The sequence below is a fragment of the Lissotriton vulgaris genome, chromosome 6 (assembly GCF_964263255.1).
Source record: "Lissotriton vulgaris chromosome 6, aLisVul1.2, whole genome shotgun sequence".
Classification (NCBI taxonomy): Eukaryota; Metazoa; Chordata; class Amphibia; order Caudata; family Salamandridae; genus Lissotriton; species Lissotriton vulgaris.
Window position 1 is genome coordinate 1,117,834,203 of NC_141694.1, and position 16,800 is coordinate 1,117,851,002.

Below are 16,800 nucleotides of genomic sequence, written 5' to 3' on the forward strand. Positions count from 1 at the left end.
CCCTCTACTCCAACTGAAAGCACTCTCCATTCTGTAGATGCAAGAAGAGTCTTGAAATGTTATCTTGAGAAGACACGTGACAACCGCAGATCGAACCAGTTGTTTATCAACTATGGTCTGGTCCGTACGGGATTAGCCACTTCCCCCAAGCAATCCATTTCCCGATGGATAGTTTCCTGCATCCTATTATGTTATCAAAAAGCTACTAGGACACTAGCAGCTAAACCTAAGGCATACTTCATCTAGATGCAAAGCAACTACTGCTGCTTTACTTAGGAACATCCCTGTACCCAATATTTGCAAAGCAGCCATGTGGAGATCTCCTACATTTACCAACCACTACTGCCTAGACTCTGATGCTAAAGCAGACCCACTCTCCGGTATGAGAGGCCTCCCTCAGGAATATATTTGTTTAAAGGGCAACCTCAGTTTATCCTCTATCTTGTACACTGCTTTAGTAGGGATTGGCTTGCTACTCTATTCAGGGCTTATGACTATCAATGGAAATCCCCTACAAGAGAAGGAATAGTTCTTTCTTTTGACTCCAGTTCTCTCATAGGGGAATTTCCATTAAAGTTATAAGCAACCCTCCTTCCTCCCTATGGAGTGGACAGAGGTAATCATTGCCCACAAAGAACTGAATCAACTGCCACCTGCTCAGCATGATGGGACACTGGTGGTCCCTGGGTTCTTAAAGGCAAAGCCTCTATTTTTAACTCACATGACAGCCTAAGGGACTACACTGTCCTGCTCTCCTTCATCTCTATACTCTATCAAAAAAGGGTTTGTAAAAGAGATTCTTGCTGTGTATTAAAACTACACATGTACAATTCTTCTGGCCCCTTTTTTAAGTTCTCAATGAAGAATTGGGGCATTGTCGCCTATTCCTATAGGCTGTATAATCTTTTTCTTTCTTAAGTGACTCTGTAGGTCTTCCTGAAGAAAGGCTAACATATACACTTCTTACGATATAGTGTGAAAAAGTGCTCCAGGGCACGTGGATGGGACTATTCAGTGCTTGTGACTATAATGGACTATGACTATAATGGAAATTTCCCTACGAAAGAACTTGATGTTTAGTTATAGGTAAGAAACTATTCCTTCATCACTGTGTGGAAAAGACTAACAGCTAGATTCATCAAGGTAAATTGCACTCGCAAAGGGCCAGATTCTGAGAATCTGGCCCTTTGCGAGTGCAATTTTTGCATTTGGGATTCATCATCCCAAATGCAAAAATCGCTATTTGCGAAATCGCATATTTGCGAGGAATTGGATTTAAGGAATCTCTATTAGAGATTCCTTAAATGCAATTCATTAACCAATTTGAAATTGCGAATTCGCAATATTTGGTCGCTATTTAGCACGAAGTCTGACTTCGTGGTAAATTGCGAAAAAATCGTAAAAAGCACTTTAGTGCATTTTTCTCTGTAGCATGTTACAAACACACATGTCCTTTGGACATGTGTGTGCGCAACACCTGTGTAAATTTGCATTTCAGGGATGCTACAGGGTGTCCTTTGGACGCCCCTGGCACCCTTGAAATCGCTATCTTATTTGCGATTAGCTAATTGCTAATCGCAAATAAGGAATACTCCCCATGCATTCCTATGGGCCTTTAGGCCCATAGGAATGCATGGGGAGTTATTCCTTATTTGCGATTAGCAATTTGCTAATCGCAAATAAGGAATGTGTAGTAATCACAATTTATTTTGCGATTCCTACATGAATCCCGTTTTGCGAGTCTGTAATAGCGATTCCTTATGAATCGCTATTAAAGACTCGCAAAACGGGTCTTTGATGAATCTAGCAGATAAACATTCTAAGTAACACGAAGGTTATTCATTAACACAAATTCCCAAATAGAATTTGGAGTGCAAAAAGCTTAAATACTCCGATGCCTAGGAGATTGCTGTAAATGTTTTTGCAGAAAGTCAGGGACAGCTAACTCTGTAAAATACTGCGTAGTCGCCAGGAATTAAAAGCAAAAGTTCCAGCATAGTGTTAACAAAAGGAGGAGGGTAAGGTTATTTCCCTTCTCCCGCCTGCCCCCTAGCTCACTAATATGGAGAAATCAGCAGGCTATGTAAAGAAAACATCCATTCAAATAAATCCAGGATAGCAATTGAATTGTGAAAAAAACAAAAAAGTTCATCTGGGAAGGATACCATTCTTCATTTCTACTGTTTTAGGCAATTGCATTTTCACATACTGGGCTGGTGTTCTATGGGTATGTGTATATCCTTATCACTTACAATATGCATCAAAGTTCCAACTGAAATCTGGGAAAGATTTGAATTTTGGTACCTTTCAACAAAGACCATACCTAAATAACTGAAATCCATATTTAAAAGATATTGGTAAATTTCTCTTCTTGAGTTGAAATTAAAGGCATTGCACACAAGCATTAATACACTAGTTTTGTTTCATGTTAATGTGGTCCTTTTCCACCTGCAGAGGCTGGATATGTAACCACACCGATAGCAATGGTTCAGGCTGCAGTGACTCTTCTAAAAGAAGCCAGCTCTCTTCCTCAGAGGTGAGTTTTCCTAATTTCCTAATTTTTTTGTTATTCTTGAGTGTTTCCTTTGACAGCATCACATGGCCATGGTTTTGCTAACTTTGCCCCTACATTCTTAGTGTACTTGTTTCTGATTGATACTTCTAAATGCAGATTTCTCACCCTTAGAATATCCCCAGGTGCCACTCTGGAGCCCGAAGCTTTAGGAAAAGTGCTCCGGCATGCTGCTCGGTGGTGCAGCATGGCATCACATCAATTTTGTTCCACCCCGGACGTGATGGAGCCAAGTTGCGTATGGTTCACCCTTGTGCTCTTACCTGAGTTTCTGGACTTCGAATGTGGAACTGGAGCACCTCTCCCTCTTTTCGTTGGATTGATGATCTTCTCTTTAAAAAAAAAATACCATCCAGTGCGCAAAAGAATAAAGTCTCCACCTACAACTACAGGGTTCAAACCATGCTGCAATTATCAAAAACAAAGCTGGTGACAGCTGCACACGAGGTGTGCCTTTGGTTTGTTCTTGGGGCATAACCCCATGTTATGTGAAGAATATGCCCTTTTGAGCCCAAAGGACCAAGAAGCTAAGCTGTATGTCGCTGAGCATCTGAAAAAGTTAAGAAAGTCTCACTCCTGGTCAAATTCGAAGGAATTGACCTGTTTCCTTGACAGGTCTTCTTTGCAGGCGAGGTAGTCTGGTAAGTTGAAGTTCAAGTCAAAGTACAAACACAAGAAGCCCAAGCGGGACACGTCCCCATCTCACTACTGTCTATCATCAAAGATGTTGCAAGAGCATGAAGGTGGCACTCGACCTCGCTCCCGATCTCTGAGGAGCTGATTCCACAGTTGTTCCCGATGCAACCGACTTCCCAGGTCATCGGTGATACCACAGCAAATTGAGGCCTTTAGAGTCGCCATGTTGCTTCTTTTTGGTCCTCTTTCTGAATCTTCTGGCACACCTTTAGGCCCCAGTTTGGATACCTTTGGCAAATCTATTCTCTATGCCATTTGTGCCTCTTAAACCCATCTCCGGCTCTCTGCCGACACCAATGTCAAAGTCCACTTTGGCTCCACAGCCTGCACTGGTTCCTTCGGCCTTGACAACGCCGGAGCTGGAAGGGAACCCTATCCCAATGCCTGAACTTGTCTCTGCCTCCACCAAGGTCGTGATTCTACCTCATTCCGACGCACCCATTCCACATAGCTCTTATTGAGACAACAAACTACCTCTACCATACCCTCAGTTGCTCCACTAGCTTTTTATTTCTGACTCCGATCAGTTTGACACCATTAGGAGATAAGAGAGATGATGGGGATGATTTTCCTCAATGTTGTGTGGACTTTTAGGAGGCCAGTTGGCTTGATACTTTCCCTGATACTTGGTTGGTGTCCCCCATGGGCCACCAAAGGAAGAAAGAGTTTCCTTTGCTATAGTGATTAGCTTGCTGCTGTGGTTCTGGATCTAAAACGTCTATCTCTGGAGGTCAAAACTAATGTTCTTACTGAAGTTTTACAGGCAAGGCAGGGTTCCTCTGAGATTTACCACCATTCAATGAAGTCCTAACCATGCATAGATGGGCACCTGGCCTAAGCATTGCTCTTGCCCACCGGTGTATAAGCAGGTAGTCAGACACCAGATAACTCTGATTTTTTTCCTCAACACCCTACTACATAGACTCTAATGGTCCGGGTTTTCATCAGCTGGTAAATCCCAATTAATTTCCTACTAGTTGAGGCAGTTGAAAAACAAATATTTTCTTCAACCAGCTTTTTTTTAATGTTGGCCAACACTATTGACCCTTTCTACACTTGTCAGACAGCTCCCTTGACAGTTTCAACCCTTCCATGGCTACTCCAGAGGTTTGGAGTACAGGCAAGCCAGACCCCTCATGCTATTACAGTTCTCTCAAACTTTTTGTGGCAAGTGATCAGGAAGATATTGTACTGGTCAGCAGGAACCACTGTTTCTTCCAAATCCAAATCCCGCCCCCCTGTGCCTTCACCCGCCAAGCTGCTTTAGTTTACCATTAGCAGTGCATGTCCACTTAGGGGAGGCATTTATATATACAGCTCTGCGCTGTCACTTCCAAAGTAGAATGAAGTCAAACTGAGCTTCATGCTGCCACCTAACAATGCACAGGAGCTCTGCTGTATAAGGTTCCAGTCTGTCGCCTGGTGTATTCTGAAGGTGAGGAATCTGCAGTTAGATAGAGCATCCACCAGAAAGAGCATAACCAAAGGTGAGTAACTTGTTCTTCCTACTTCCCTCTTTGCTGTTCAGTTAAGGTCCATTATTTGAACTTGAGTGCTTTCTGTTGCTGCACACCTAATCTTCACCTTCAAGGACCTTCAATAGTTGCTTCTGTAGAAGTTTTGTATTTGTCATATGTATACTTAGTAGTGTTTCCACTGTTTGCTCCATATGTAACTTTGCCCTTTAGCAGAGCTCTCATTGTATCCAAAATGATTAATATATTTGTAAGTGGAAATTGTTTTCTAGGTATTGGTAAAAAGCTGTTTGCGAGTACCTGAAACTCTAGATCCCTACTTATAAATGTTGAAGTAATCTAATATATGCCTAACATCAGTCTCAGCCTCCAGTAATTGCTTTTGGAGAAGCGTAAAATTTGTGAAATGGATACTTGATAGTGTTTCATTCTCTGCTGCCTGCCCCGTGTGTATCCAAGATAATTAATATATTGTATACAGTTTTTTATCGATTCCAAAATGATTATTATATATGTCAAGTCCTCAGAGAGGCTGCAATTACTTCACAAGTAGGTGCCATCCAATTAAATTACCTACACCATGCATACTTCTTCCACATCAGGCTTTGGAAAATGGGAGTAATAGCCTCACAATTATGTCGAAGATGCTTATCCTACAAGGGGGACCTCTTTCATATGATCTAGGGGTGTGGGAGGGTGGTTCCCTTATGGGAGGGAGTAATTGCATATCTGTGCCGAGTATTGGGTTGGAGGCTGCCTATGGACCCAAAAATTACTGTACTACATATTACGACAGGTATAGACAATAATGCAAAATGTGCTTGCTATAGTTGGGATTGATGGTGGTCAAGAGGTTCATCGCTAGAGCTTAGAAGAACTCAGAGCCCCCAAAGTTGGAGTAATGTAAGAAGGAGTTGGACTGCCGTATAACTTTAGAAAGGCCCAAATATGCTGCCAAAGGAGGCCTCCTCAAACATCACAGGATTTAGAAGGAAGGGTGTCAATGCAGGGGCATCCTTCTTACCTTGTGACAGACAACCTTGGGCCCAGGGCAATAAAGCAACTGGTTTAGAGATCAACAGGGACGTCTGGGGGATGTTTGTTGTGATAGTTATGGATTACTGTTGTGGCTTCCAAGCGGTGATATAACAAAGTATCATGTGGGTCATATATTTGAATGGAGCCTTTCTGTGTTGAAAAATGGAAAACTTTATAAAATGTTTTATAAAAACAATATGTTCGAGGCATATGAGCTGCAGATCTCACACTTAGCATTAGATCGCCATTTGGTGTTGGGCTCGGATGCTTGCACTTTGTTGTTGTCTTGTAAGATGTCTTTGTAGGCACCAGATAGGTGACTCCTCCCTTGGACGATAGTGAGCATGGGCATCGACTCCATCCTTAGTTTTGTTCCACCATTGGGTTTGAATGCAACTTTTTCGCTCCGGTTCGAAATCTTTATTTCAAACTACTAAGACGCGAAAAACGTCCGCAAACCCTTCGGATTGACTCTGAACATCTTCATCTTTGACGCAACTTTCATCGGCTCGATTCCGGTCCTCGACGCGGGCCTTTGGGCCTATCCACACCGTAAGGCCTACGGCTCATGGAAAGGACACCATTCAGGAAATGCCCCCTGTGTGGAGCAAAATTCCCGCACATTGACCATCACAAGGTCTGCAACCTGTGCCTATCACCTGAACACGATGAGTCCAGCTGTCAAGCCTGCGCATCCTTTCGATCGAAGAAGACCATTCAAGATCGAAGAGCTCGATGACACATCATGGCGCAGAGATCAGCTCCGGAACCAGAGGAAATCTTCAACGATGGTCCTGATGTCCCGGAAGAAGATTACGAAGATCTCGAAATCATTTCAGAGACAGAAGACTCAGACGACCTCATCACTCCTGGTCAAACAGTGAGTACTACTGCCCCTACCCCAACCCCACCAAAACCGAAGACAAAGGTCAAGACTGCGCCTGCTGGCCACATTCGCGACTGAAAACACTCTTCAGAAGCCCCGCCTCTGAAGAAAAAAGAAAAGCCTTCCGGTAGCTCGGGACCGAGCAATCCGCATGTACCAATTCCACCTGCACCTTCGGCACCAAAACCAAAAGAACTCTTGGGCCCCAAAAACCTTAAGGCCTGTGGATAAATCAGCTTCGAACGTTTTCAAGCCTAAAGATCCCACTTCGGCTCTGAAAACAAAAGCCTTGGAACCAAAAGCTAAGCCTAAGGACCCTACCACGCCTCCTAAGGCCAAAGACAACAAAGGTCAACACCAGCCCCGCTGGGAACCGAAAAAATCGGCGCCAAAAGCGGTTCTCGAGGAAGACAAACTTTTTCATCCGGATCCTGGTGGTCCTAAACAGAAAAACATTTATATTAATCCAGAAACAGGACATGTCACAGCTGTGCCATGTAAGAAGAGGAAGTTCCTCTCCCTAAATCTATTACACCACCTCAGCCTTAAACTTCTCCACCTCATACACCCCCAGATGATGATGATGATGACCTAGGGGTGGGGGTGATCCAAATGACCCTTTCACATATCCAACTGACCCAGATGATTGGGAATACCCTGTCCCAACAGATATACCAGATGTCCCAAGCCCTCACACATACCCCTCAAAACCATCTCCCCCAGAAGATAATATTGGTTTTGGATAGTTAATTAATAGGGCTGCTATCTATCATGGCGTCACAATACACTCAGATGAAGCAGAGGAGGACTTCCTTGTAGATACATTTGAACATTCCCAAAAGACAGTGCAAATATTGCCAATGATCAAGGGAGTCCTTAAACATGCCCCCAAAGTGTTTAAAGATCCCGTACATGCCAGGATTCTTAACCCTAAAATAGAAAGAAAATATAAACCTGCCCCTGAAGATACAGCTTACATTAAGGAACATCTGCCTTTGGATTCTCTAGTAGTTTCCAACACTAGAAAGCGCGCCAACTCCTAAACCTCCGGGGAGGCGCCACCGACTGATAAATAACCCAAATTGCTAGACGCTTCTGGCAAAAGAGTAGCTGCGCAAGCAACCAATCTTGGCGCATAGCCAACATGTAGGCACTGCTCGCAAGATATGATAGGGCTCACTACGACCAGTTAGAAACCCTACTCCAACATTTGCCTGATCAATATAAAACCCAAGCAAATGATCTTATCCAAGAGGGCAAACTAATTTCAAGCGAGTCAATAAAATGCACACTTGACGCTGCAGACACTGCCTCTAGATCCATCAATACCAGTGTGGTCCCTAGGCAACATGCCTGGCTTCGCATCTCAGGCTTTAAGCATGAAGTCCAGACTACCATCCTTAACCAGCCGTTCAACCAACAACAACTTTTTGGCTCGGCCGTGGACACTGCACTTGAGACTGCAAAGTCCATGGGAGCTTTACAATCTCCACAAACACATGGCTCCTTTCGTCGCTTCTTCTATAGAGGGGCCTCCAAAAACATGGGAGCAGAGACCTCATCCTTATTTAAAGCCAATTCACAAACATCCCCAATAGAGGATACTTACTTCCCTCTGCTCCCCCCAGGCCATCCCACTCCAGTCGGGGGGGAAATTATCACAGTTCCTACCTGTCTGGAATTTCATCACAACAGACAAGTGGGTGACACAAATTATCTAGTGTGGTTACTGCCTAGAACTTACAGCTACCCCCTCACACATACCACCCAAGCAACGTCCAATGTCCAAAGATCATGTCACGCTTAAATAGGGCCGGACTTATGGCTGAACCCTGGGGTAAGGGCAAGTTCTGAGGAAGAGGCGCTACCCGAGTAAATCTGGAAGGTACGACCTTCTAAAAAGGATGCCATCCAAGATAAGGCTATACTTTAAAGACTTAGATTGACCAATCTCTCCAAGAGCAAGACATGCGACATAGTCTTGAAGGCAGCGCTGAGAACAAGTAAAGTTGGCGCTGCCGTCTCGGGTTCATCCAGGAGTCACCTAAGATGCTCTGTGACTCCTAGAAGGGCGGATTCAGTACTGTTTCCTGCTCTGAACCCACACTGAGAGTAATGGAGAGCCATTTGAGATTCCATGAAGGTCAAAACTTGTCTGTTGACATGCTTTTCCATGATTTTAGACAGAATAGGGAGCAGAGAAATCGGTCTATATTTAGATCAGTTGCAGGGCTCCAAGTTGGGTTTCTTCAGCAGGGGCAAAACAATGGCATGCTTCCATGGTAGAGGAATGTGTGCTGCCTGTAATGAGGAATTAGGGAGGTCTACCAGAAGCTACATAATATCAGGGTCAAGGGCGTTGAACTTAGCTGGGGGAAGCAGATCTATAGGGGAGCCCAATTTAGTAGATTGAAGCAATGGCATAAAAAGTGGAAGGTCCATCGTGTCCCATGAGATCAGTTTCTGGTGAGCAGATGTTATGACTGTAGTATTAGCGGAGAAGGCCATTGTTGTAGCTAAGGTGTTAGAAGACTTGAAACAAGAGGACAACAGACTAATACTGGACCCCGAAGCATCCTTCCTGCTGGCCGTAAGTGAAAGTTGGATGTCCTGCACCTTTTTTACAAAAAAAAAGCCACCAATTTCTCGCACTGTAAATGGAACAGTATGGGGGCTGGATTATTCTTGTTAGGGTCAGAGAGTTCCTTAACTACCCTAAAAAGGGGTTTTGGATAGTTTTGGGCTGAGATAATTTGGTTAGAAAAAAGGTAGCACTGGTGGCTCTGCAAGGCCCATGATAATTTTTCAATGCCTTTTTATATTTGTGCTTAATGTCCTCATCATAGGCAAGCCTCCAGACCCTCTGTAAGCCCTTGCATTTGGTTTTCTCTGCTCAAAGTTTTTCGGTATTAATATTAATATTAGTCCATAGAGGTGCAACGGGGTGTCTAAGTTTCTCACCTAGTGATGAAGGGAAGGGGTCAACTATGTGTTTTGTTGGATTTAGTTCTGATATGATTTCCACAAGCACCTTCTCTTCCAGTACTTTGAATTCCTGCCATGCTGCTTTGTTTGTCCGTGCCAGTGATTGTGGGGTTGAGTGGAGGCTTCATCGTTTTTGGTCCTTTGAATGAGATATATGTGTGTGTGATTGCTGTAGGCTCGTTTTGAATGTGGCAGTTGGTCACGAAAGTTGAATCTTTTCAATTTTGTCTGCAAAGAACTTCAAGAAGTCCTTTCATCGCTCCACTGTCGCTGTTGTGTTTGGTGTGGTGATAGGCAATGCTTGTTGTGTGATGATGTTGTTTTGGGGTGATTTCTTGACTTATCTAGCCAAGATCGGAAGAAGATGGCTTTTGCTTTAAAGATGTATTTCATGTGCCTGTTTCTTTCTTGTCATGGGAGCGTGAGGTGCAAGGGAGAAGGCTCTTGTCTCCATCTCCTCTCCGCTAATCTGAGCTGTCTGCTTGCTTTCTTTTTTGAATTCCTTGTTGAACCAAGGGCATGATGGGTTGTTTTTGAGTCATTTGAGTTTTAGTGGGGCGACTTGGCTGAGCATGTCAGGCATTGTTTCATTTTAATGTGGTTAGGTCTTCAATACAGTGTAGGGCACTGGAGGGTAGGAGGAAAGAGCTGAGCCTTCCTGCTAGTTCATCTGTGTTGATTTCTTTGGTGTTCCTTATCCAGTGTTTAAGTCTGCTTATCTGGCCGCTGAATTCTAGAGGATCATCCCTGCAGAGATAAAAAGGTTACCCACATGTTTGGTCTTGGTTTTCCAGATGCTCACAGCTATTCTGCGGTGTTTGAATTTGTTTAACATGTGCATTGAGCCCAGTATACATCTAGTAAGACTAGATTTCTAATTTCTGTTACTCTGGGACTTGTATCAGTGAAACTTTACAGTTCAGTGACCTTCTAAGAGTTTATATTGGGAAAATGTAACATTATGTTCGAGGCATATGAACTGTAGATCATATGCGTTAGCATAGATCGCCATCTGGTGTTGGGCCCAGATGTTTGCACTTTGTTTTTCTTCGAAGAAGTCTTTATAGTCACGAGGTAGGTGACTCCCTATGGTGATAGTGCGCAGGGGCATTAACCCCATCCTTAGATTGTTTTTTTCCGCCATTGAGTTTGGATGTGTATTGCTGCGCTCCGGTTCGGTATTGTTTTCAAACCTCTTCGATGCGCAATCCTCTACCCTTGACGGTATTGTCTTTCGATCGTGGTTTCAAATCAACGCGCATCGTAGAATTTGTAAAACCTTCCAGGCGGGCCGTCGGGCCTACCCACGTCGACCACGCCATTAGCCGATGGAACGAACTCCATTTAAACTATGTCCTGGGTTTTGTGCTAAGTTCCCACGTACCGACCTACACCAGGTCTGCAACCTGTGCTTATCCCGGAACACGACGAGAAGGACTGCGAAGCCTGTCAATCGTTCCAATCGAAAAAGACTCTTCGTGACCGTCTGGCTCAACGCCGCGAAATGCAAAGAGACAGCTGCTCCGTACCGGACATCTTTAGAGAAGATTCAGAGGTACCCCGTACAGACGTAGAAGCCAAAGAAAAAGAACCTGTCTCCGTCTATGAAGCGAACTCCGACATGGAGGAAGACCTGAACATCATGGCGGGTCAACGTACTTTGAGTACAAATCCCCATGTCACCACACAACCCAAAAAGATTAAGGCTCCGGCATCACCCCGCTCTCGAGCCCGGGTCGACACTGACAAAAAGTTTCTAATGCCCCGCCCTCCTGCCCGGCTACGAAACATAAGGCCAATCCTTCCAGCTCGGGTTCGAGCCGGCCTCATTCCAGTACCGAAACACCACCTTCGGAACCTAAGCATAAGCTGCCTCATGAGCCACTCCTTACATTGCCGGCACAGAAGACACCTTCAGCATCGCAGACTTTGGAGCCGAAAAAAGCTTTGGAGCACATAAAAGTTTGTAGCCGTCAACCTCCGCACCAAAACAGCCGAAACATCCCTCTCCAAAAGATTCCGGTTCCAAACACTCAAAAAGTAAGCATTCAAACACAGAACATTTGGTGCACAAAGACCCTCATAAATCTTCCACGTCGAAACCCATTCTTAAGGAGAAAGACACTCCTTCCAAGGAACTTCCATCCAAAGATACAGTTTTGGACCCAAAACAGAAAGGACTCCGTATCGATCCCAAAACTGGACACCTTACAGCTACTCTTCCTAAAAAAAGGAAGCTAAATCTCTCAGAGGACTCTCCTACCCCTCTGAAAAAGAAGGACAAGGATACTAACTCTTCTCCACCTACATACCTCCTTCTCCTCCACCTAACCCACATCTACTAATCACACCATCAAATTCACCACCACCCCATTTTTACCTGAACCACAGGATGATGATTATGGGGACGGGGATCGGGATGGGAACGAGGATCCGGACATACCACAGGACATTTTACATGACACTGATCCATGGGAAGATTACAATAAAGACCCGGATCACAATAATGACCCTGACCTGTATCCCTCCAGACCTTCCCCACCTGATGATAATAAAGGCTTTGTTCAGCTTATTAACAGGGCTGCTCAATACGACGGGGTGGAGCTACAATCAGACCCTTTAGAGGAGGATTTTCTTGTGGAGACATTCACGCATTTACAGAAATCCACTAATATTTTGCCCATGCTCAAGGGCATGATAATACACGTAGACAAGGTTTTTAAGGTCTCAGTCAGAGCCAGAATACTGACCCATAGAGTGGATAAAAAGTAGAAGCCCGCTCCTACAGACCCTGTATATATTAGGGGACAGTTACCCTTAGACTCTCTTGATGTATCTAACACCCGCAATAGAGCAAATTCCCAAACTACAGGCGACTCCCCTCCTTCTGATAAGGAGTCTAAATTAATAGACGCATCAGGCAAACAAGTGGCCTCACAGGCTGCTAACCATTGGCGAATCGCCAATGCTCAGGCCCTGTTAGCAAGCTATGACAGAGCTCACTATGATGAGTTAGAAAAACTCATCCAACACTTGCCTGAAGAATACAAGACAAAGGCTAACAACCTCATTCAGGAAGGGAAGCTTATCACCAATACTTCCATAAAATGTGCACTGGATGCAGCAGACACAGCATCTCGTGCCATCAACACCAGTATACTACTACACAGGCACGCTTGACTTCGAATCTCTGGATTCAAGCAGGAGGTCCAATCCTCCATACTCAATCAGCCCTTTGATAAAGAGCATCTTTTTGGGCCAACAGTCGACACTTCACTTGAAAGGATGAGATGAAAAAGGACACTGAAACTGCTAAGTCCATGGTGGCCTTATAATTACCTTCTAGCAGGAGTTCCTTTTGCTGCTCCTTTTATAGAGGTTTCTCAAAATCAGTATTGTCGGAGACTCTCTCCTCCTCTTATAAAAACAACCAATACACCTCCTCCAGAGGTTATTTTCGGAGAGGCTACAGGGGGAATAATAACAAGGGATGAGGCAGAGGTAATTCCACCTGCACTTCCCCTGCCAATAAACAATGACTTCCTTCCACTAACCCCTGATCATTTAACATCTGTCGGGGGGGATGGCTATCACAGTTCCTACCTGTCTGGAAATCAATTACCACAGACAAGTGGGTATTACAAATTATCCAGTATTGTTATTGCCTGGAACTTACTTCTACCCCCCCAACTCTCCTTCTAAAAGAGCGTGCAATTTCACCAGAACACCTCACACTCTTAAAACAAGAGGTTCTCTCCCTGTTACAAAAACATGCAATAGAACCAGTCCCATTACACCATCAGGGGATGGGGGTATACTCCCTATACTTTTTAATTCCAAAAAAGGACGGCTCTCTCAGGCCTATATTTGACCTCAGACAGCTAAACCTCCATATTCAGTCAGGTCATTTCCACATGGTCACACTACAACAGGTGCTCCCACTGCTTTAGCAAGGCGACTTTCTTTCCACTCTAGAATTAAAGGACGCCTACTTTCATATTCCCATTCATCCAGCTCACAGGAAATATCTCAGGTTTGTGGTGGATGGACAACACTACCAATTCAAAGTTCTCCCGTTCGGGGTAACTAGAGCACCAAGGGTGTTCACCAAGTGTTTGGCAGTAGTTGCAGCACACTTGAGAAGACAACACATTCAATGTCTTCCCTTACTTAGAGGACTGGCTAATAAAAGCCAGCTCATAACACAGCTGCATACAACACACTCACAAAACAGTTCTGCTGCTTCACGACTTGGAATTTACTGAAAACCTCACCAAGTCTCATCTCCAACCCTCCAACACGCGTACCTGGGAGCTGCCTAGCCGATTTAGAAGCCTTGCAGCTCCTACAAAAAGTGTTATCCCCTACCCATTCAGGTGGTCATATACTGGATCCGTTCTTCACTACCCTAGAGGATATAATTATGTATCCATCCGTCCCGCTGACATGGACTGACCATATGCTGGTGAAGGCAGCTATTCCTGTGGCAGACCCTATATTTGTGGCACAGAACAAAACCTCTTTCTCTCGCCAGTGGAGCAAACTAAAACTAGAAGAGTTTTACTCTCTACTTGCAAAGACTCCCTTATCTACCTTCTCGGATGTCGATGGAGGGTATGACTCTTTCTGCGCTTGGATTGAAACGGCCCTAGACTCCCTTATCCCCTTGGTTTGCTCCAAGTGCCGCACTAAGGCGCATAGTCCGTGGTATGATGAGACTCTGGCGTGTCTTAAGAGAGAGTGCAGGCAAGCGGAAAGGCAATGGAGGAAAGCCTATGATCCCGTACGCAAATCCTGCTATCTCACTCTGTCCAAGGCATACCATAGAGCGGTCTGCCGAACGCGTGCTGCATATTATGCGCAGGAGTTCCGGGACAGCCCTAACCCCTCTAAACTTATCTTTAAGGTTCTAAAAGAGTTGACGACTAAGAGGGTCTCTGCTGCAGAAATCTGTACTGACTCTCACTGCGAGAGCCTGGCCTCTTTCTTTGTCCAAAAGGTGCATACCATCTATCGCACCTTCCCAACTGCCGTGCATCAATTGGACCTGGATGTCGGTATAAAGGACAATACTTCGACTTTGGATTTGCTGGCCCCCCTTTCTGTGGAGGGTTTCGATCTATTGAGCCAAAAAATTAAATCTGGCTCTCCAGCAGATCCTCTCATCCCGACTCAGTTTAAAAACATGCAGGCGATATGTCGTCCTCCCTTGCTGGCCCTTATTAACACGTCTTTGACTTCAGGGGTGGTGCCCACCAAGTGGAAGCAAGCGGTAGTTACTCCCATCCTAAAAAAGCCTACCCTAGATCCTGTAAAACCTGAAAACTATCGCCCCATTTCTCTGCTACCGTGGCCGGCTAAAATCACCGAAGCCCACGTGAATAGGATCCTGGCCGACCATCTTGCCAAATCTAACATCTTGGATCCCACGCAAAATGGATTTCGTGCAGGCCACAGCACGGAGACTGCCTTGTTATACATGGTTGAACATCTGCGCTCCGTGCTGGACACCGGACGAACAGCGGCACTCCTGTTGTTAGACCTGAGTGCCGCCTTCGATACGGTGTCCCACGAGATCCTTTTGCGGAGGCTAGTGGAAGCTGGGGTTAGGGGCACGGCGCTAGGGTGGTTCCGCTCCTTCCTTACCAACAGATCCTTTCAGGTTGCGATACCACCTGGCAAATCCACCTCCCACCCGCTCACCTTGGGAGTCCCACAGGGCTCATCCTTGAGCCCCACTCTTTTTAACCTATACGTGAGTCCGCTGGCTGCGGTAGTCAAACGCTGGGGCCTGACAATGGTGTCCTACGCGGATGACACGCAGCTGGCGGTCACACTAAGTGGAGACTCAGCTGTGGACGCTCGCAATTTCTGTGAGGGGCTACGTGCGGTGGCCAATTGGATGAACTTAAATTGTCTCCAATTGAATGCTAAGAAGACTGAGGTGATGGTGGTGGGAAAGCAACCTGGATGGTGGAACGACAACTGGTGGCCCCCTGAGTTAGGAACGATACCTTCTCCTGCCATAGAGATAAAAAACCTCGGGGTATGGCTGGACCCTACTTTGAGTTTCATTTGCCAAACTAAGAGGGTGGCTGCCTCCTGTTTTGGCATACTTAGGGGTATCAGGCCGGTGCTCAAATTTTTTGATGCCCCCACTAGACAGCTGGTAGTCCAGGCTTCGATCCTATCCAGGATAGACTATGCCAGTGTCTTACTTGCAGGTGCGAACAAGTCAGAACTCATGCGGCTGCAACGTGTGCAGAACGCGGCCGCAAGAGCGGTTCTGGAATTGCCCCGCCGTTGCTCGACGTCTAGAGCATTGCAATCGCTCCATTGGCTGCCTGTCGCTCGTCGGATCGAGTTTAAGGTGCTTTGCCTAGCTTTTAAAATTTTGAAAGGTATGGCTCCACCGATTTTGACGAATTTACTGACCCCTTATGTCCCTTCTCGATCCTTGAGATCGATGGGTCAGAATTTGTCTGTTGTTCCACGTTTTCTGCTGTGCAGGATGGGTGGCCGCTCCTTCAGGGTAGTGGCGGCCAAACTGTGGAACTCTCTTCCCAGCGAAATCCGAGCTATGGAGGATTTACTGCAATTCAGACGTGCCATCAAAACTTTTCTGTTTTAACTTATGTTCCTGATTTTACTGAATGCGCTGTGTGATGTTGTGTTGACCTTTCTTGGCGCCAGGACGCCCCTTTGCTGGGGCAGCTGTGCGCGGTATAAAAGCCAATAACATAACATAACATAACAACAGACACTTGCAAGGCACTAGCATACCCCAACCCTGTCATACAAACTCTAACATCACAATTTCAGCCTCAACACTCATTACCAGCTCGAGTGTTCATGAAACTCATCGGAATTATGGCATCTTGCATTCTAATTGTTCCTTATGCAAGACTCCAAATGCACCTCCTACAGGAATGCTTAGCACATCAGTGGAACCAGGCTCAAGGTCAGTTAACCGATCTGGTGTTGGCGGACGGCCGCACTCATCGCTCTCTGCAGTGGTGGAATACACAAGACATAGATCTGTTCGCCACACACCTCAACGCAAAATGCCCTAATGTTGCGTTCAGGTATCCACGCCCATTGTCCAAAGGCAATGCGCTATGGATCAATTGGTCAGGGATATTTGCTTA

At 45.4% G+C, this 16,800-nt stretch overlaps 1 protein-coding gene across 1 annotated transcript in view; it reads left to right on the forward strand.

The window, feature by feature from the left end:
• Positions 1-16,800, forward strand: part of SCCPDH (saccharopine dehydrogenase (putative)) — a 340,744-nt gene that overhangs the window by 265,733 nt on the left and 58,211 nt on the right. Inside the window, exon 11 of the mRNA XM_086927202.1 lies at positions 2,455-2,536. Within this exon, the coding sequence (XP_086783328.1) occupies positions 2,455-2,536 (82 nt within the window). The remainder of the gene's footprint in view (positions 1-2,454; positions 2,537-16,800) is intronic.